Source organism: Salmo salar, chromosome 11 (genome assembly GCF_965601325.2).
Source record: "Salmo salar chromosome 11, fSalSal1, whole genome shotgun sequence".
Classification (NCBI taxonomy): Eukaryota; Metazoa; Chordata; class Actinopteri; order Salmoniformes; family Salmonidae; genus Salmo; species Salmo salar.
Window position 1 is genome coordinate 111,388,924 of NC_138301.1, and position 22,969 is coordinate 111,411,892.

The 22,969-nt window shown below is 44.3% G+C and overlaps 1 protein-coding gene across 1 annotated transcript; it reads right to left on the minus strand.

Moving 5' to 3' along the window:
* Positions 1-8,181: 8,181 nt before the first annotated feature.
* On the minus strand, positions 8,182-22,918 carry LOC106563749 (serine/threonine-protein kinase 26). The gene is made up of 11 exons (XM_014129587.2): positions 22,462-22,918; positions 19,853-20,083; positions 13,707-13,763; positions 13,516-13,624; positions 11,553-11,710; positions 11,021-11,206; positions 10,761-10,909; positions 10,531-10,627; positions 10,387-10,449; positions 10,163-10,296; positions 8,182-9,831 (listed from the first exon to the last, which is right to left on the minus strand). The coding sequence occupies exons 1-11, from the start codon at positions 22,510-22,512 to the stop codon at positions 9,816-9,818; spliced, it is 1,251 nt and encodes a 416-aa protein (XP_013985062.1). The 5' UTR covers positions 22,513-22,918; the 3' UTR covers positions 8,182-9,815.
* Positions 22,919-22,969: the final 51 nt, after the last annotated feature.

Consider the following 22,969-nt stretch of genomic DNA (forward strand, 5'->3'; position numbering starts at 1 on the left):
GCTTAGAGGAGACATGGGTTTGAAGTATAGAGGGACCAGAATGACTGCAGGGCTGCTTAGATTTGACAGGGGTTTGAAGTATAGAGGGACCAGAATGACTGCAGGCCTGCTTAGAGGAGACAGAGGTTTGAAGTATAGAGGGACCAGAATGACTGCAGGGCTGCTTAGAGGAGACAGGGGTTTGAAGTATAGAGGGACCAGAATGACTGCAGGGCTGCTTAGAGGAGACAGGGGTTTGAAGTATAGAGGGACGAGAATGACTGCAGGCCTGCTTAGAGGAGACAGGGGTTTGAAGTATAGAGGGACCAGAATGACTGCAGGGCTGCTTAGAGGAGACAGGGTTTTGAAGTACAAGGGTAGTTACCCTTGTTAGGTGTTTGTTGGTTACATCTGGTTTTATTCTAACATGCTGCTTTATTTCCTCAGATATGACCCGTATTATATCTCTTTCTCTCTGTGTGTGTGAGGCCAGCCCTCACGTCAGGACACGGTAGAGCTAGCTCTGGCCAGCCCTCACGTAAGGACACGGTAGAGCTAGCCCTGGCCAGCCCTCACGTAAGGACACGGTAGAGCTAGCCCTGGCCAGCCTCACGTAAGGACACGGTAGAGCTAGCCCTGGCCAGCCCTCACGTCAGGACACGGTAGAGCTAGCCCTGGCCAGCCCTCACGTCAGGACACGGTAGAGCTAGTCCTGGCCAGCCCTCACGTCAGGACACGGTAGAGCTAGCCCTGGCCAGCCCTCACGTCAGGACACGGTAGAGCTAGCCCTGGCCAGCCTCACGTAAGGACACGGTAGAGCTAGCCCTGGCCAGCCCTCACGTAAGGACACGGTAGAGCTAGCCCTGGCCAGCCCTCACGTAAGAACACGGTAGAGCTAGCCCTGGCCAGCCCTCACGTCAGGACACGGTAGAGCTAGCCCTGGCCAGCCCTCACGTAAGGACACGGTAGAGCTAGCCCTGGCCAGCCCTCACGTAAGGACACGGTAGAGCTAGCCCTGGCCAGCCCTCACGTAAGGACACGGTAGAGCTAGCCCTGGCCAGCCCTCACGTAAGGACACGGTAGAGCTAGCCCTGGCCAGCCCTCACGTCAGGACACGGTAGAGCTAGCCCTGGCCAGCCCTCACGTCAGGACACGGTAGAGCTAGCCCTGGCCAGCCCTCACGTCAGGACACGGTAGAGCTAGCCCTGGCCAGCCCTCACGTCAGGACACGGTAGAGCTAGCCCTGGCCAGCCTCATGTAAGGACACGGTAGAGCTAGCCCTGGCCAGCCTTGATGGGTGTAAGGCCTTCTGGAAGACGTGGGTAAAGAGCCATGCCTTCTTCCATCTCTCTGAGGAGCCCAAGTCCTGACACAAGACCCTCCTCTACAGTAAAGGCTCCTGCATTTGACACAGGTCAGCACTACATACATAGGTACGGGGGAATTCACTCATTTTTCAAGAGGGATCTGTACAAAGATTTTACCGTATACTCAGTTTGATAACACTGTGCTTCTCCTCTCTCTAGTGGTAGGACCCAGAAACAAATGTTGGACTGTGTCAGGAGAGGAAGAACCTGCCTTTTGAAACGTGACAACACTTATTGGTGCAGTTTCCCCAAACACAGAGTAAGCCTAGTCCTGGACTGAAAGGCAAGCTGAATGGAGAATCTCCACTGAAAATGCTTTTTAGACCAAAGAAACAATTCTTAATCAATTCTTAGACCTACTGTGCAATAAATCTTTACATTGCATTTTTACATTTTAGTCATTTAGCAGACGCTCTTATCCAGAGCGACTTACAGTAGTGAATGCATACATTTCATACAATTTCATACATTTTTTTTTTTTTTTCCTGTGCTGGCCCCCCGTGGGAATCAAACCCACAACCCTGGTGTTGCAAACACCATGCTCTACCAACTGAGCTACAGGGAAGGCTAAAATGTTCATCATATAGGCCTACTTTAACATTTTTGTCTACACTTTTTGGGACAACTGCTGCCCCCATGTTCAGTTACAGAAACATTGCAGATATATTCATGGATTTCTCTCTATATATTTTTTACCTTTTATTTAACTCTTATTTACAATGATGGCCTACCCTGGCCAAACCCTAAACCGGACGACACTGGGACAATTATGCGCCGCCCTATGGTACTCACAAACACGGCTGGTTGTGATACAGCGTGGAATCGAACCAGGGTCTGTCGTGACGCCTCTAGCACTGAGATGCAGTGCCTTAGACCGCTGCGCCACTCGGGAGCCCCTGAATACGGTTAAGCAAAGCAATAACCAAACCCTTCTAAACATCTACGTTCCAGGAAGTTGTACATGGCCCACTATGACAACAGGCAGCGCAGGTCTCCACAGCGCTACAGGGGCACACGTGGGTCAATTGAAAGTGTGGGTTCACAGCTCCTTTCCAGGTGTGTTGGTCATTACTGAGACATGGTTAAGAAAGAATGTTTTGAATACTGATATTAACCTTTCTGGTTCTAACCTTTTTCGGCAAGACAGATCTTCCAAAGGTGGGGGAGTGGTAATCTTTACCAAGGATCACCTTCAGTGCTCGGTTGTCTCCACCAAGTCTGTCCCCAAACAATTTGATTTGCTGGTTTTAAGCATTAAACTTTCAAATAGCTCTTTGTTGACTGTTGCTGGGTGTTATTGTCCTCCATCACCACCGGCCTGTACCCTACCTGCCCTAAGCTCTCTCCTGACCCCTTACACTAAGTCTGAATTTGTTCTGAAGGTGACCTAAACTGGGACATGCTTAAACAACCTGAACAAGTCCTAAAGCAAATGGGACTCCCTAAATCTCTCTCAGATTATTACCAATCCCACAAGGTATGATTCCAAACACCCAGAAAAGGATACTCTCCTCGATGTTATCCTCACAAATAATCCTGATAGGTATCAGTCTGGTGTTTTCTGTAATGACCTTAGTGATCACTGTTTTACAGCCTGTGTTCATAATGGCTGCTCAGTGAAACTACCTGTCCTGATTTGTCATAGACACTTGCTAAAAACCTTTTGTATGCATTCACTACTGTAAGTCGCTCTGGATAAGAGCGTCTGCTAAATGACTAAAATGTAACAAAATGTAATGAGCAAGCCTTCCTTCATGACCTGGCCTCTGTAAATTGGTATAGAATCAGCTTGATCCCCTCTGTCGAAGACACTTGGACCTTCTTTTTTGATATTTTCGGTGATTTGTTATAACGCTCCCATAAAGAAAATGAGAATTAAAAACAGGCTCAGCCCCTGGTTCAACCGTGATCTTGCAGAGTTACTCCACCTCAAGAATTGCGTTTGGCGAAAGGCTCGGCACACGCATACTCAGACTGACTGGCTCTCGTTCAGGCAAATGAGAAATAAGTGCACTCAGGCTATCTGGAAGGCCAAAGTTAGTTACTTTAAGGAGCAGTTCTCTCTCTGTGGGTCTAAACCCAAGAAGTTCTGGAAAATGGTTAAAGACCTGGAGAATAAACCCTCCTCCTCCTCACAGCTGCACATGTCCCTTAAAGTTGATGATGTGGTCGTTACTGACAAGAACCACATGGCTGAGCTTTTTAAATCACCACTTCATTAAGTCAGGATTCCTATTTGACTCAGCCATGCCTCATTGCCCGTCCAACATTTCCTTATCTCCCACCCCTTCTAATGCGACTAGCCCCGATGCTCCTCCCTCTTTTTCCCCTGCCCGCTACAAAGTTTCTCCCTGCAGGCAGTCACTAAGTCCGAGGTGCTGAAGGAGCTCCTTAAACTTGACCCCAAAAAAACATCTGAGTCAGATAGTTTAGACCCTTTCTTCTTTAAGGTTGCTGCCACTATAATCGCCAAGCCTATATCTTACCTTTTTAACCTGTCTCTCCTTTCTGGGGAGGTTCCCATTGCTTGGAAAGCAGCCACGGTTCGTCCTTCATTTAAAAGGGGAGATCAAGCCGATCCTAACTATTATAGGCTTATTTCTATTTTGCCCTGTTTTTCCGAAGTGTTGGTAAAACTTGTCAATAATCAACTGACTGGGTTTCTTGATGTCTATAGTATTCTCTCTGGTATGCAATCTGGTTTCCGCTCAGGTTATGGATGTGTCACTGCAACCTTAAAGGTCCTTGATCTAAGCAATGTTGTCCTGCTATTTTTATTGACTTGGCCAAAGCTTTTGATACGGTAGACCATTCCATTCTTGTGGGCCGGCTAAAGAGTATTGGTGTCTCTGAGGGGTCTTTGGCCTGGTTTACTAACTACCTCTCTCAAAGAGTGCAGTGTATACAATCAGAACATCTGCTGTCTCAGCCACTGCCTGTCACCAAGGGTGTACCCCAATTTACATCAACAACATAGCTGAGGCAGTAGGAAGCTCTCTCAGATGAAAGCTCTCTCAGATGATACATCCTTATACTCAGCTGGCCCCTCCCTGGATTCTGTGTTAAACGCTCTACAACAAAGCTTTCTTAGTGTCCAACAAGCTTTCTCTGCCCTTAACCTTGTTCTGAACACCTCCAAAACAAAGGTCATGTGGTTTGGTAAGAAGAATGCCCCTCTCCCAACAGGTGTGATTACTACCTCTGAGGGTTTAGAGCTTGAGGTAGTCACCTCATGCAAGTACTTGGGAGTATGGCTAGACGGTACACTGTCCTTCTGTCAGCACATATCAAAGCTGCAGGCTAAAGTTAAATCAAGACTTGGTTTCTATCGTAATCGCTCCTCTTTCACCCCTGCTGCCAAACTAACCCTGATTCAGATGACCATCCTACCCATGCTAGATTACGGAGACATAATTTATAGATCGGCAGGTAAGTGTACTCTCGAGCGGCTAAATGATCGTTACCATTCGGCCATCAGATTTGCCACTAATGCTCCTTATAGGACACATCACTGCATTCTATACTCTTCTGTAAACTGGTCATGTCTGTATTCCCGTCGTAAGACCAATTAGTTAATGCTTATTTATAAAATACTCTTAGGTCTCACTCCCCCCTATCCGAGATATCTACTGCAGCCCTCATCCTCCACATGCAACACCCGTTCTGCCAGTCACATTCTGTTCAAGGTCCGCAAATCACACACATCCCTGGGTCGCTTGTCTTTTCAGTTCACTGCAGCTAGCAACTGGAACGAGCTGCAACAAACACTCAAACTGGACAGTTTTATCTCAATCTTTTCATTCAAAGATTCAATCATGGACACTCTACTTACAGTTGTGGCTGCTTTGCGGGATATATTGTTGTCTCTACCTTCTTGCCCTTTGTGCTGTTGAAGGTGCCCAAGAATGTTTGTACCATGTTGTGTTGTTGTCGTACGTTTCTCTTTATGTAGTGTTGTGTTGTCTCTCTTGTCGTGAAGTGTGTTTTGTCCTATATTTTTATTTAATATTTTTATTTAATTTATTTTTAATCCCAGCCCCCATCCCTGCAGGAGGCCTTTTGCCTTTTGGTAGGCCGTCATTGTAAATAAGAATTTGTTCTTAACTGACATGCCTAGTTTAAAAAAAATATATAACTCCGGCCCAGACAGAGCTTCATACGCAGCAGCAATGTGGCAGAGGGGCCTCAGAAGGGACGACTTATAGCCATCCCACAGCAGCTGATCCTGCTTTACCCCTGCCTGGAGCTGCACCCCGTCCTGCCCCTCTGCTCAGGTCTACATGGCCGGCTGCTCCTCTTTCTCCTTGGACTACTCTCCAGCCCCACTCCCTCTGTTCTGCTACACCCCCCGGCCCGTTCTCCATGTCACCCTCCTGGACGACTTCATCCACTCCTCCAGTTTCTCCAGCCCATCCTCGTTGACTCCCTGTCTGAGGCACCAGCATCATCGCTACAACGGGCCTCCGCTGCTTCCAGGCCTGGACATTGCTCCGGGGCTGTATGCTGCCACTCTGGCTGGTCGGAGGGAGTTTGACAGAGAAGAGACGGCAGCCCACTTCAGTGATGACTCCAGCAACGAGACAGGCCTGTCCAAGCGCTCCTGGAGCCAGTCTGATATGAAGGTCCTCCGGCCCTCCACCAGCAGCGTTCCACCCTTTAGGTCACTATCCCCACCTATCACGACGCGCGCCTGCACACCCAACACACCTCCCTTTTACCTGGTCCTCCATGGCTGAGCAGACCACCTCCTTATGTGCGCTGGGGGCAGGGAGCAGGACAGGGAGTGGAGAGTTCCGCCTCAATAACTCTCACATTGTGTTCCCATACTACTGCCCAGGCCTGGGGAATCTGGTGCACTCCGGCGCCTTGGCTCAGATGTGTATTTCATCTGGTACTCTGCAGCTGGACGAGGAAGACTCCATCAACTTAAGTGACCCTGAAGGCATTGCAGCTACAAAGCAGCCATGAGCCAATCAGAGTGTCAGTACTCTAACTGGAACAACCCCATTGTTATCCCTAGCCAATTTGTTTTTCTTCATAATATCCAATTGGCAGTTGGAGGGGGGGGGGGGGGGGCATGGGAGGTCTTGACCCATTAAATCTAAGGGTTTTCGTGAAAGACACTCCAAACTGATGGACGCCTTGAAGAAACCCTGTCAGACATAACATTCTGGTGAACAAAATTGACATGAACAAATGGTATAATTTGCAACAATTCCTTGTTGCAGCACATAGGATGAGTACTGGGATGAAAGCTAAACAGCCCTACTTCCCCAATTGATAGAATAATTTGTATGTTTAAGATAATGACTAAAGTATTCCACCCTGAAACCATATAATTGTATAAAATGTGTTAAGAGTCTTAATTCAATAATGTGTGTGACTAGGCCATTGTGTTACTATTTCGCAATATGAGCTGGGTATAGTTGAGACATTCAAGGACAACACAACTGTCGACTTGTGATAACGGTGAAATTAATAACTGGAAAGAGGCCTCCCCAGCCTAGGGAGGAGAAAAACTGTTAGAAATGGCTAGGCTTGCAGAAGATGAAACATGTTGCAGAAGGGTGATAATGTATGTGAACTTTGGAAAAATACAGCCCACCTAAAGAGAGGTGGAGTTTCTATTGATGCGAGTTAATTTGTGTGTGTGTGCTATAAAAAGATTGTTCTCATTTTGAAGTCAGAGCGCTCTCTGAATAAAGGACTGATCTATTGCAGAATCTGAGACTTTGTTAACCGGAGATTTATGACCTCTGGGAAATAGACAAAGCTTGAGTAATAGTTGAGTTCAACCATTGAGATACTGTTGTCACGAGAATTTTGCTGTTAGGGAATCAAACTGTTGGAATAATTCCTGATGGAGTTTCTGCATAGACGTTGGTTCCAAAAACTGCAAGGATTGTGGAAGAAACAAGGACTTATTTTTGTGAATCACTTTTCCTGTGCAGCTGACTACAGATGTGAATACTAGACTTGTCCACCATAGCTGTTGAATGTCAAAGACACTGATGCAACAGCATGGGCTATTAGGTGAGGACATCTCCAATAAGAATTCCTATTGTAAACAGACATAGTACATGTACCACAAAATAAAATAAAAAAGAATAAACCCCAATGACTTCTCACAACCCATGTCCAAATTTCTGGCAAGCTTGCTTAAACCTGTTGGCGCATGTTGGAGCTAAAAAACGACACACAAAGTCCCGAAGCACCCCACCGTTGTGGTTATATTACTTGTAGATATTTCCTCAGCAAAGTAAAGCAGTTCCGTGCAGGTGTCCTCACAAGATCCACAGCTATCAATGAACAGACAGTACTCCTAAGCAGCAACAGATATCCCATGGAAACAAAGTCGTTAATCTTCCACAAGCAATTCTCTCCAAGTCTCGCACGATGCTAGGCTAACCTCGAGCTGTCAAATACCTCCACGATGTGAGACAGTAGCTTCAGTCTCTATGAAGTCCTTAATTAACAAAATACTCTTCTACACAATAAAATCAGTATTTCCCTTCAAATCTCAGTAGATATGGGTTTTGTTCCATTTTTATAGTCTTCTTTCAGTTTTTCTTCACCAACACTGATATCTCTCCATCTTTCTTCAACTTCTCTTTCCCAGGCCTCCTGTTAACCAGGTCAACTCTCCCATTGGCCACAGCTTAACAAACTACCTTATTGGTCAAAACTTAAACCAACCTATTCACATGTACATTAAATAAATATTCATTCAAAAGAAATGCATTAACGACACTACAATTCAGGAGCAATTCGATCACCTTTTAAATCTAAAACCAATTAATTATAACAAGTGTATTACATCAATAAAACACAGGAATTCATAATTTAAATATTTATTTTTCAAGACCAAACCAAAATGAATTTAACGATTGAAGCAATGACTATCCAATATATACATTTGACAGCTTCCTGTAAAGCTAAGTCAACACGGTTTCCATTATAAAGTTCAGATACAGAAATATAAACAAAAAAAATAATCGTAGTTTTGCCATCTGCATGTCATTTGAGGAAATATAAAAATATGCAATGATCAAATACCTTATTGCTTTTAAAAACTTGAAACACTCTGGCAAAATGTATTATTACCATTTAATGCATTTGATGATACATGACCACAATTAAATAGAGAATATCACTGCAATTCTTAAGTTTAAATAGAGAATATCACTACAATTCTTAAGTTTTAGGCACTGTTGGATGTTAAGTTGGCATACTTCCTCCAAAAGGGGCAGTGTCATCACCACACCAAAGATGGCACCCTTTTGTATGCATTTGAGCTTGGCTGATAAAATTCCCAATAAAGTCTTTATTTGGGATTTGTTCAAAGATACACGACTCCCCAGTAGAGAGTACTCAAGGACTCATACCAATGTTTCAAACATTACACGTCCACAATACCGACATTGCCATTTCACTTGAGCACTCATCAAGTATTTTTTGGTAGAGGGAGAGCATATTGTCTTTAAGACAGAAAAGTACCCCATCTCCCTTGAGATCTAGTCTGAAACAGGGAAATAACTAGCAAGCATATTTAGAAAAAGCTCCACTCCCTTCAAAGTGTGTGCAGTGCATATTTCCTTCAGAAGCAGATCTCCGAAGGTTCCAATAGGATTGCCCCTTATAGAGCTAAGATCCCATAAGATAGATATGATTTGTATCTTTTGGAATGAGAGGGCGTGATACATTTTTGCGCAGCAAAGTCCTCCACCCATTTCCTATACAATCTTTCCCCAATGCCCAAACAAGTGACCCCTTTCCAAATTGTCACAAACAGAAGTTTGATTCTCTGGACATTCACTGGTGTGAGTCTTTCCTCAACCATGGCTTGCTCTCAGCAGAGAGGTACTGAACTCCTGTGGTTTGACTAGATATGCAGTTCTCCAAACAGCAGGTTTCTAAATGCTACAAGTGACATGATGAAGATGGTAAGCTAGACATCAGAAACAAGTGCAGTACACTGAACATCTAAAATATAGCTACTTAAACATTTTTAGTAGCAGTAAAAAATAAATTCAAAATTGAAATATCTTTAAGTAGCTATGTCTTATACTCAGCAGAAGATTGATGTTGCAACCTTAGAGTTTATTTTTTGTCTCAGACTTAAAATATTACAAAACTAAAATACTATTGACTACCATAACAGTAACAGGCTCTGCTTTGGGCACTAGCTTGAGCCTACTTTAAAGGGATTAAATAAAATAGCATAACAAAACATATTTCAACAAATATACATTTAAAAAATATCCTTTTGGTTATAAGATCAGTGAGTGTGCACAGCAGGAGTCCTCCCTCTTTCCCTGCATCCATTGGTCCTGGGGGAGCTGATCAGAGGAGAGGCATGGGGGATGATGGGAAAAGGAATGGGGGATGATGGGAAAAGGCATAGAGGCTGATGATGCACTCTGGAGGCGTGGTCCTCATCAAGCGTCTAAACCTGCCCTCCACATGCCACTAACTGACAGACAATCTGATGGGAAAGTCCACAGGAAGAACACAGTTGAAGGCCACCTGCTCCAAGTTATAACATGTCATCTCCACAGCTCCCAACCACTGGCACTATATCTATATAACATGTCATCTCCACAGCTCCCAACCACTGGCACTATATCTATATAACATGTCATCTCCACAGCTCCCAACCACTGGCACTATATCCCCAACTCCCCTCCTGTCCCCCAACTCCCCTCCTGTCCCCCAACTCCCCTCCTGTCCCCCAACTCCACTCCTGTCCCCCAACTCCCCTCCTGTCCCCCAACTCCCCTCCTGTCCCCCAACTCACCTCCTGTCCCCCAACTCACCTCTGGAACTTGTCGACGATGCGGTTGACCATCTTGTCTGTGACTCCGGGGCAGATGTCCTCAGCCAGGTGGATGCTTTTCTCCAAGTCCTCCATCACTCCCTTCATCTCTCCATCCCTGCGCTGCAGCTTCAGCTAGAAGGGGTGGAAACAGACAACAATAGAGGATTTACTCATCGTTACAACTTATAAAAGAGTGCGGATGTAGAGTTCACCCTTCCCTACCTCAGTGAATACTGGGGCAACCAGAGTGGTCAAGCTGGTAGATTTCTTCAGGAGGTCTTGGTCCTGTCATCAAATGGAGAGCAGAGGACAACATTATAGACACACAACATTCTCTTCGTACTCCTCCCACAGAGGCCAACTCACCGTTCCATTGGACACCTTCTTAGGTTCTTTCTTCTTGCGAACAGTAGTAAAGGACCAGCCTGGCTGGGAGGAGTTGTTCTCCTTGTTACTGGACTCCCTGGAAACATACCGACAGACAGCAGGAAGGATCATCTACAGGTTTAACTTTACTCTAGTTCAGAAAGGGTCTTCGATCACATTTCTACCAACCGTCAGTCAGTGATACATTGTTTAGAGCCTTCTCTACTCACGAGTCAGAGTCATCAGAGCTGGAGTCTCCATCACTGTGTCCCTCGGCCTTCCAGCGTTTCAACCGGTCGATCAACTCAGTGAGGTAGGACGTCCTCTTGGCATTCTTCACTATGAACTTGTGCTTCAACAGCTCCTTAGCTGTTGGCCTCTATACAGAGGGACAATCAGCCCACAATTAAAGGCAGGCTTACCAAGAACAACCAAATGGACTACCACTCAATAACGCAAAATGGGGAGGAAGCTGGGGCATTTTACTTACAAATGAAGGGTCTTTGTTGAGGCAGGAGTCTATAAAGTCCTTGAAGGTCTTGGAGAAGTCTCCGCTGAGTGTGGGTGGTGTGTTCTTTGGTATGAGGAAGAGGACCCGCATGGGGTGCATGTCTGAGTTGGGAGGCTCACCCTTGGCCAGCTCGATGGCAGTGATGCCCAGAGACCAGATATCAGCCTGGAGGAGGGAGTGTGTGTGTGTGTTAGGTAGTCATTGTGTGGGAGTAAGATTGCAGTATTTGGCAGCATCATTATGTTGTAGAAAAGTAAAGAGTTCAACTTAAGTGTCTTCCACTAAAGACAAGCCCATTCTTCTCTCCAGTCCCCTAGATAAGCAGTCCCAACCTCTCGCGATGACCCCAATCTATTTCCCCTAATAGTATAACCAATAGTTAGCTTAGTGCATTATCATTCCTTCATGAGCTTAGAGCTGCGTTATGTCTCCAAGTCGATGTCTGTACGAATCATTTATAGCTGTAGGACACTATTTAGGAAGAAACTAAAGAGAACAGAAAGCTGGTAACCTTGTGGTCGTAGGCAGACTGTTGGATGACCTCGGGGGCCATCCAGAAGGGCGTTCCCACAAACGTCTCGCGCTTGATCTGGGTGTCTGTCAGCTGGCCCGCCACGCCAAAGTCTGCCAGTTTCACCTCGCCACACTCTGACAGAAGAACGTTGGCCGCTGCCAAACCATACACAGTCATGATGTCAACAGCAATTACTGACATTAATAAACACAGCACTGGCATAAAAGGTGAGACAACCTGATATATTAACCTCTCTTGGGTAGGGGGCAGTATTTTGACGGCCGGATGAAAAACGTACCCAAATTAAACGGCCTACTACTCGGGCCCAGGAACTAGAATATGCATATTATTAGTAGATTTGGATAGAAAACACTCAGAAGTTTCTAAAACTGTTTGAATGATGTCTGAGTATAACAGAATTCATATGGCAGGCAAAAACCTGAGAAATCCAACCAGGAAGTGGGAAATCTGGTTCTTGTAGTCTTTTCAAGTCATTGCCTATCTAACACACAGTGACTTAGGGTTCATTTTGCACTTCCTAAGGCTTCTACTAGATGTCAACAGTCTTTAGAACCTAGTTTCAGGCTTTTGCAGTGAACAGAGAGCAAACAAGGAGGCCAGGAAGTTGGTGACTGAGAAAATGACATGAGTTTTGTGGCGCGCATTCACGTGACGAGGTATCTGTGTTCCAAAACGTTTTTTCAAGACATTGGAATCATCCGGTTGGAATATTATTGAAGTTGTTAAAAAGGCCCTAAAGATTGATGCTATACAACGTTTGACATGTTTCAATGAACGTAAATAGAACTTTTTGTCGTGAAATTTTGGGCGCGCTTCCTACATTTGGAGTAGCTAACTGAACGCGCAAACAACAAGGAGGTATGTGGACATCGATGATGTCCATAATTTAAGAAAACAACATTTATTGTGGACCTGGGATTCCTGGAAGTGCCTTCTGATGAAGATCAAAGGAAAGTGAATATTTATAATGCTATTTATGATTTTGGCGGGTATCTGTATTGCCTGGTGTATGTTTGAGCGCCGTACTCAGATTATTGCAAAGTGTGCTTTCCCTGTGAAGCTTTTTTGAAATCTGTTACAGCAGTTGCATAAAGGAGATGGTTATCTATAATTCTTTGAATAACAGTTTAATATTTTATCAATGTTTATGATGAGTATTTTTGTAAATTGTTGTGCTGATTCACCGGCAGTATTGGAGGCAAAATATTTTCTGAACATCACGCGCCAATGTAAAATGTTGTTTTTGGATATAAATATGAACTTTATCGAACAAAACATACATGCATTGTCTGACATTGAGTCCTAGGAGTGTCATCTGATGAAGATCGTCAAAGGTTAGTGCTTAATTTTAGCTGAATTTCTGGTATTTGTGACCCCTCTCCTGCTTGGAAAATGGCTGTGTGTTTTTTCTTGTGTTGTACCTGTCCTAACATAATCTAACTTTATGCTTTCGCCGTAAAGCCTTTTTGAAATCGGACAATGTGGTTACATTAAGGAGAAGTGTACCTTTAAAATGGTGTAAAATAGTCGTATGTTTGAGAACTTTGAATTATGACATTTTGTTGTTTTGAATTTGGCGCTCTGATTTTTCACTGGCTGTTGAATAGTGTGAACCGTGGGTGGGAGGCTAGCGTCCCACCTCCCCAAGAGAGGTTAAAGCTGAAATCCAGGATTAGGTGAAACTGCACCACTGGTCGCCACAGATACATCTTATGGGTTTTTAAACTGGGCAGTTAGATTCTGAATCGTGGTAAAAAAATGTGGACATTCTGCTGTTCTACCGTGCAATGATGTCTGATGGGGAGGAAAAAAACATGTTCATTGTTTGAAGTAATGTCGTTGTTTCAATATGGAAAACGGACATGGCAGCTTTAACCCTGTACTGCTGTAGCTCGCCTCTGTCCGAGATATCCTACATGCTGGACGTGATGACACGCACCTTTGATATCTCTGTGGATCTTCCTCTCGGAGTGGAGGTAGTCCAGGCCCTTCAAGATCTCCTTCAGCATGGTGGCAATCTGGAACTCATCAAAGGGCCCTGCTCGCAGCTACACACAAAACACAGTGAACACACCCAGTAGACAAATCCACCGACAGACATTGTACATGTTCACATATTGCATCTCTTACCAGGTCCAGAGCTGAGCCACCACCAAGGTACTCCATAATGATCCATAGTTTACTGCCCTGTACAGAGAGAGAGAGAGAGACACTCATTAGACATTCTAATACCAACGTCTTCCTAGGGGATACACATGGCTGTAAACATGTTGTTCCATGCAGAATGTCTTAGGATGGCCTAGAGGTCTAGGCAGTTGCCTCTGGTAAACAATGTACCGCTGCAGCATGGGTTTGAATCCAGCCCACGCCACCTCTACCTCTCTATTCAATAAACATAAAATGACAAAGGGATAAACCACCCCCAGAAATAAAAATCATGAAACTTCTGTCAATTTGGGTAAAATAAAAAGGCCCATGATATTTTTTTATTTTACCAGGCAAGTCAGTTAAGAACAAATTCTTATTTTCAATGACGGCCTAGGAACAGTGGGTTAAGTGCCTTGTTCTGGGGCAGAATGACAGATTTTTACCTTGTCAGCTCAGGGATTCGATCTTGCAACCTTTCAGTTACTAGTCCAACGCTCTAACCACTAGGCTACCTGCCGCTAAGTGATCAGTCTGAAAATCAGGAAATTGTATTGGAACCTGTCATAGCCATATGATTCTCGTCACTGGACAGTGTTGTATCCCATATCACATTTCATAACGTTTAAAACAATTACCTGCACTCCAGATCCCCATAATTAGCCAATAACTTAGATGGTATGGGCATACTGTCTAGAACACATCCACCCGTTTACGACCTGACAAAATATATTTGGTTTAGATGTGCTCAACCTAAACATTGTACCAAATTATTCAACTCAGTTTCTCCTTCCAAGTACCATGTCTCAATGAGCCCTGTGTGTCTATGGGAAACGTGGGAAAAGGGATGTAGTTGCCATAGCAACATACTCTGCACTGGCTCTGGGCCAATGACTATATATACACACATGAAGCTCTGGGCATACACGAACTGCAACTTGAACTCTGAGATGACTCCTAAATTATAAGTGCAGTTTGTCTAGCTAGTTAGCTACTTCACATGCTGATATTAACTATGGTATTGTGTGTAGCTACGTTAGCTAGCCAGTCAGCCCAGAGAAAGCATTGGGGGTTTCGTAGTCAACTTGAGCTGCAACAGATTTTCATGTTGCTACCAACTTTGCTATAACAAAATAGTTCACTGAACTAGAAGTCATCCGACTAGCTTGAAAAGATGGTACCATGCAGTATCGAAGAGCCCTCACTGCTGCTCGATCATCCTATTTTTCCAACTTAATTGAGGAAAATAAGAACAATCCAAAATGTATTTTTAATACTGTCGCAAAGCTAACTAAAAAGCAGCATTCCCCAAGACAGGATGGCTTTCACTTCAGCAGTGACAAATTCATGAAGTTCTTTGACGAAAAGATCATTAGAACGCAAATTACGGACTCCTCTTTAAATCTGCATATTCCTCCCAAGCTCAGTTGTCCTGAGTCTGCACAACTCTGCCAGGACTTATGATCAAGGGAGACACTCAGGTTTTTTAATACTATATCTCTTGACACATTGATGAAAATAGTCCTGGCCTCTAAACCGTCAAGCTGCATACTGGACCCTATTCCAACTAAACTACTGAAAGAGCTGCTTCCTGTGCTTGGCCCTTCTATGTTGAACACAAACGGCTCCCTATCCACTAAAAATGGCAGTAATAAAGCCTCTCTTGAAAAAGCCAAACCTTGACCCAGAAAATATAAAAACTATTGGCCTATATCGAATCCCCCATTCCTCTCAAAAATGTTAGAAAAAGCTGTTGCGCAGCAACTCACTGCCTTCCTGGAGACAAACAATGTATACGAAACGCTTCAGTCTGGTTTTAGACACCATCATAGCACTGAGACTGCACTTGTGAAGGTGGTAAATTACCTTTTAATGGCGTCAGACCGAGGCTCTGCATCTGTCCTCGTGCTCCTAGACCTTAGTGCTGCTTTAAATACCATCGTTCACCACATTCTTTGAGAGATTGGAAACCCAAATTGGTCTACACAGATAAGATCGAAACCAGGCCAGATCTTGTCTGTTGGAAAGATATCAGTTTGTCTCTGTGGATGGTTTGTCCTCTGACAAATGAACTGTAAATTTCGGTGTTCCTCAAGGGTCCGTTTTAGGACCACTATTGTTTTCATTATATATTTTACCTCTTGGTGACGTCATTCGGAAACACAATGTTAACTGTCACTGCTATGCGGATGACACACAGCTGTATATTTCGATGAAACATGGTGAAGCTCCAAAATTGCCCTCCCTGGAAGCCTGTGTTTCAGACAAATGTTCTACTTTTAAACTCAGACAAAACAGAGATGCTCGTTTTAGATCCCAAGAAACAAGCATCTGTTGAATCTGACAATGAATCTTGATGTGGTCTCAAATAAAAGTGGGTTACTCTGGACCCTGATCGCTCTTTTGACTAACAAATCAAGACCGTTTCAAGGACCACTTTTTTTTCCATCTACGTAACATAACAAAAATCATGCAGAAAAATTAATCCATGCTTTTGTCACTTCTAGGTTAGACTACTGCAATGCCCTACTTTCCGGCTACCCGGATAAAGCACTAAAACTTCAGTTAGTGCTAAACACGGCTGCTAGGATCTTGGACTAGAACCCAAATACCCAGATCATATTACTCCAGTGCTAGCCTCTCTACACTGGCTTCCTGTTAAGGCAAGGGCTGATTTCAAGGTTTTACTGCTAACCTACAAATCATTATGTGGGCTTGCTCCTACCCATCTTCCCGATTTGGTCCTGCCGTACATACCTACACGTACGCTACGGTCACAAGACGCAGGCCTCCTAATTGTCCTTAGAATTTCTAAGCAAACAGTTGGAGGCAGGGCTTTCTCCTATAGAGCTCCATTTTTATGAAATGGTCTGCCTATCCATATGAGAGACGCAGACTCGGTCTCGACCTTTAAGTCTTTACTGAAGACTCATCTCTTCAGTAGGTCCTATGATTGAGTGTAGTCTGGCCCAGGGGTGTAAAGGTGAATAGAAAGGCACTGGAGGAACGAACCGCCCTTGCTGTCTCTGCCTGGCCGGTTCCCCTCTCTCCACTGGGATTCTCTACTTTACTGGCGACTAGCGAAGCCAAAGCAGGCGACTAGCGAAGCCAAAGCAGGCGACTAGCGAAGCCAAAGCAGGCGACTAGCGAAGCCAGACAATAGGGATGCAAAGGCACGTGTCCTTCTAGATTTCCGATACGCATATTGAAGATGTTAGAAAAACTGTCCACATGACTGTCAACCAACAAGATGAGTAAAGAATAGCAAAAAGCACTAGCCTGTGTCAATCTACTATCCTGCATAGTACAAAAAAAACAGGTTCTATTGATCAGCTTGTCCTTCTGTGTGAGAAACAAATATTCCAAAACATACACTGGGACAGTTGTGGGATGTGATAGATCCCTAATTCATACAACCACTGTACATAAAAAAAATACAATAACATTTTAAAAGGCAATGAGGCTGATGCAGTTGAATCTTGGTTTCATCAGACCAGAGACTCTTGTTTCTCATGGTCTGAGAGTCTAAGTGCCTTTTGGCAAACTCCAAGCAGGCTGTCATGTGCCTTTTACTGAGGAGTGGCTTCCGTCTGGCCACTCTACCATAAAGGCCTGATTGGTGAAGTGCTGCAGAGATGGTTGTCGTTCTGGAAGGCTCTCCCATCTCCACAGAGGAACTCTGGAGCTCTCTCAGAGTGACCATGGGGTTCTTGGTCACCTCCCTGACCAAGGCCCTTCTCCCCCGATTACGCAGTTTGGCCAGGCAGCCAGCTCTAGGAAGAGCCTTAGTGGTTTCAAACTTCTTCCTTTAAAGAATGATGGAGGCCACTGTGTTCTTAGGGACCTTCAATGCTGCAGACATTTTTTGGTACCCTTCCCCAGATCTGTGCCTTGACACAATCCTGTCTTGGAGCTCTACGGACAATTCCTTCGACCTCACGGCTTGGTTATTCCTCTGACATGCACGGTCAACGTTTGGACCTTATATAGAGAGAGGTGTGTGCCTGTCCAATCAATTGAATTTAACACAGGCGGACTCCAATCAAGCTGTAGAAACATCAAGGATGATCAATGGAAAAAGGATGCACCTGAGCTCAATTTCAAGTGTCATAGCAAAGGGTCTGAATAAATATGTAAATACGTTTTTATTTATTTATACATTTGCAAAAATTTCTAATAACCTGTTTTCGCTTTGTCATTATGGGGTATTGTGTGTAGATAGATAAAGGGAAAAATAATTTCATCCATTTTAGAAGACAAATGAAACAAATGTGAATGCACTGTATGTAATTAAAAGTCTCATTAAAGTCTGGCTACATTTTCTGGTGCCTCCCTCATGTAAGCGTTGGTCTGGACATGACAGGCTGTAGCCAACACAGGCTATCACCTACACTTCAACATGTAGGCAAATTATTTATGGACATTTACATAGGCTTATGTTTTTCTTAACAGAATTACTACTGTTTTTCAAATCAAATGAATTGGCTATTTTGGTTAATGGCCTTGGTGCCCTAGCAGATGGGCACCTCTAGAAGGCCAAATCCCCTTGTCCCTAAAAATCACAAAATGCCAGGCCTGCTTACACACATCATGAGGGTGCTACAACCTAGCCTACAAATTAATGTTTATAAAAATAGGCCGCGTCAAAAACTGGAGTAATCAAGGTGACAGACATTGACACATTGAAAAGCGCCTTGCACACTCTTGACTGCATTTAGCAGATCTAGGATGTAATCATTAGTCCAAACAAGTTTATTTTGGACAAATTCAGGTAGATCCATTCCCATTTCATTCAAGAAATGTTTTGCAACAGAATTGGTGGAATACACCCAATCACCCACAGTTCACTTTCATAGTCATAAAACAGCATCACCACATCTACCTGCTCTCCTCTCACATTTTTCCTTTGCTTGTGGAATTCTGTGCACAACACAACAGCTGTCTGTGACCAGGCGAACAAACCTCTATAAGCCAAACCTTCATACCATAACCGCTACACAGCCTAGATAGTAGCTATTTTGACTATGATGGTGACTAAAACTAACGAGTTAGTAAACCCACAATCCAATCCATGTGTACAATCACGCAGTAGTGTACAACAAGCAGTTACACCAGCGGGCCCTGGTGGCAATACATTTATAAAACCGAAAGCTTACATGGACTTAATGATTTGGAAAAGTTGGAGTGTTGGATAGCATTAGCAATCTAGCTAACACATATCATTCCTCTGAGTCAGGTTGTTGAGTAGGCTAAATTAGCTGCATTAGCTAGCACAGTGTGAAAATGAAACTCCTGCTGCTCCTCAAGTTAAGGAATTAGTTAAAAACTGTTCAACTATAGTCCCGCTCTCTCTTTGAGTCTACTACTCACCACATTTTATGCACTGCAGTGCTACAGTAGCTAGGTGTAGCTTGTGCTTTCAGTACTAGATTCCTTCTCTGATCCTTTGATTGGATGGACAACATGTCAGTTCATGCTGCAAGAGCTCTGATAGGTTGGAGGACGTCCTCCGGAAGTTGTCATAATTACTGTGCAAGTCTATGGAAGGGGGTGAGAACCATGAGCCTCTTAGGTTTTATATTGAAGTCTATGTACCCAGAGGAGGATGTAAAAAAGCTGTCCTCCGGCTACACCATTGCGCTACCCTACAGACTGCTGTTGAGGCTACTGTAGACCATTGTACAACAGTGTGTTTTAAATCAGTTATTTGGTGACAATATATTTAGAATAGTTTTATATAAGAAAATATTTTTATGAAAGCCTCCACAGAGTTATTGTAACATTTCAAGGCCCTGGGGTATTTAACCAGGGTTAAATCACATCTCCCTCTTCTAGAAATACAGGTATTGTAAAATAGTAAAAGAGGGGTCTTCTGATAAGTGACACTGTATTTCTGTGGTACAGACTGATCCACTATCATTTTGAAGGAACAGACATTAACACCTCCTGTTGAATTGTAGCTGATTTACACTCCCAGCTGTGAGTGTAATATTGCCTGAGGTCTCCAAGTATGAGATAACATTCCACCAAGCAACAGCAAGCTGTATGCTAGAGTCTGTGGGGCCTACGCTTTGTTAACTGCTTGTGTTCAGGTATTTGTCAATCAATTCCTAGTAAGCAGTGTGTGTTACCTTGAGATAGGAGCCATAGTACTTGGTGACGTAGGGGCTGTCACACTGGCTGAGCACGGTGATCTCCTGCTGGATGTCCTCCATCTCATCCTCAGCTTCCTCCAGGTCTATGGTCTTGATGGCCACCACTTTCTGGGTGCGGTTGTCGATGCCCTTGAACACCTCGCCAAAGGAGCCCTTCCCAATACGCTCCAGCTTGGTGAACAGCTCCTCGGGGTCCGTCCGGCTGTTCTGAAGGTCGAGAGACGAGGACATACAAGTTATGTAGCTAGTTTATACTGTTGGATCAGGTAAAAGAAAATAATTTTAAAAAAAAACATTTTAATGATAGGCCATTACATAAAACTGATGATCAACTATTTTATAAAAAATACCCAATTAGGAAAATCCATATAAATCTGCACTGTTGCCGCAATGTAGCCTATCCCTAAATAACCACAAGCATGTTTCCAAAAGGAGCCTGGTGGATCCAAATAAATGACACACTTTCTTCTCTGTTAAGCTTATTATAAAACTTTCCTCATTCAAAATGTGGAACATTTCAAATTCAGCAAAGGTGAGAGAGTGCTGCCTTGAGAACACTGGGAAGCAGATGTGTCTTGATATCATCATGACACATCACGACCCCTCTACCTCGCCTGACACAGGAAGAATGAGGTTCCAGTTCCAGAAGGCAGACTTAGTGTATTTATTCATCTGGATAGTGTGGAAGAAGTCAGAGGCATCAGCCTTGATCTAGCCCTGCCCTGACTATTAATAGCACTGCCTGGCACAGAGGCAGGGCTAGAGGACTTCCTTGTCTTTCAACACCTTTGGGCGTGTTGTGCTCCAGTGTGACAGCACTACCTAGAATGGCACCAGTGTCAACGTCTGGATGAGCAGAGCGCGGCTCATGGCGTCACAGAGGGCCAGAGCAGCGATAGGAGGCTGCATCCTGCCTGCCCCCTTGTCTCACACATCAACTTTTTTTTATATTCAAAACTAAAAGCTTTAGAGAATAGGCCCCTATGCACATTGTGGAGAGAATATGCAGCATGCTAAACATTTAGCCTAACATACACACGTGCACAAACAGTCCTAATGGGCCGTTTCAATTTTCCTGCACTGTTGACAACTAGCCTAGCTCCACCTCAGGTGTTACCCACAGGAAGCCAGGGTGATGACAAGAGGGTAAGGAATATTTCAACTCAGGCCACACCCTCTACAAGCTTACAGAACAACACTTCAACATGACCAATGCTACTGGTCATAGTTGGCAGTATCATACCAGTTTCACAAGACATTAAGGCTTGCTGCCTGATTTAGCGTCAGACTTTGGACTCCGGGTAGGCCTTAATGACCAGGCTACATGAGAAAACAACAGGAAATCATATGGGAGAGGGGAGCTGCTGATCTCCCTGGAGACAGACAGTTGGATAGGAATTAATTTGCTGTGGCAAAGTGGGCAGGGTTATATCCTGCCCGGTTGGCCCTGTCCGGGGGTATCATCACAGGGCCACAGTGTGCCCTGACCCCCGTCTCAGCCTCTGGTATCTATGCTGCAATAGTCTATGTGCCGGGGGTCTAGGGTCAGTCTGTCCTATCTGGTGAATTTCTCCTGTCTTATCTGGTGTCCTGTGTGAACTTAAGTATGCTCCCATCTCTCCCCGAGGACCTGAGCCCTAGGGCCATGCCTCAGGACTACCTTGCCTGATGACTCCTGGCTGTCCCACCTGGTCATGTTGCTGCTCCAGTTTCAACTGTTTTGCCTGTGGCTATGGAACCCTGACCTGTTCACCTGACATGCTACCTTGTCATGCTGCTGCTGCTTTCAACTGTAGTCTTATAGCGCCACACACACGTTTTCATGGAGCAATCTTCCCTCTGATGTTCACATCAATGACAGACGGGCCCAAATAATGTCGCTAACATTATTGCACTGAAAGGTTCTCACCCATGTCAGATTACAGGCTGTAAATGGACAGTTGTAGCTAGTAGCTTAGGCCTATTTCAAGTCACAAATCTAGGGAACGGTGACCTTATGGCCGCCTAAACAATGACATGTATAGCTAAATTTGCCAAGGCAAGGAATACACAAATTATAATTTCAGGCGACCAGAGGTGAACACTTGTGCCTTTATGAAACGTCACCTACCAATTAGCCTTTCCTTGATTACCAAGATGACCAACGCCACCCTCAAAATATATAGCTAAAGACCTCTGGTACTTCTTCTCTAGACAACTAACGTTAACTAGATACTAAACAAGGCAAGCAGATAGTCCACGCAAGCTAAGCTAACGTTAGGTCATTTAGCTCACCTGTTACACAATGGCAGACATTTGTCATTCCTTCCACTGAACTGTCGTTGAATACCTGCGGTCCTGAGTGCTAATAAAAGGTAGCAAGTTGACTTTGATTTGTTTGTGTCATAATGCCCCTCAAAAACGATCTAGCAAGCCAACCACCGAGACAGCTAGTTACAAAATGTAACGTTAGTTAACTAGTGTGTAACTTTAGAACTAACTAGCAACGCCTTGAAAGTTAGCTAACGTTTGCTAACTAGCTTCACAGCTAGCCACAAGCTAGCTAAATGGTTTCGTTGTAGAAAAAGTTGGAGGCCTCCACTTACCTGCATCCCAGGCACTTGCACCGCACCCGGTGACTGGGCCATCTTCCGCATCCAAAGGAATAACAGAAAGCCAACCAATTGAATAGTTTTAGCTAGCTAGACTAGCTAGCTAACGTAGTTTGCTTTTTGTTATTCGCTAGTTAGACGTAGCAACCTTTTTTTCCTTTGGAAAAACAACGTAACCTCAAATAGGAGCTAGTTACCAGTATCTTTGACTTAGCCAGCTGCTATTAAGTCGTCGTAGCTAACTGCTAGCTAACGTTACCCAGCTAGCTACTTCAAAACAACAGGCGACTATTTCGTTCCATGATGACAATCGACCTAGATGTTAAAAATATATAATTAATAGTTGTAAAGCAATGTCTTAGATGTTACGACAGGCTATTCATCTGTGGATTTAGCGAGTACAAACGCACTCCAAAAGACAGCAGTCGACGACTTGTCAGTCAGACCCGCGTTGATGTGGCTGGCTGAAGTTATCAGCAGTTGGGTGGAGCCGAATACTGAA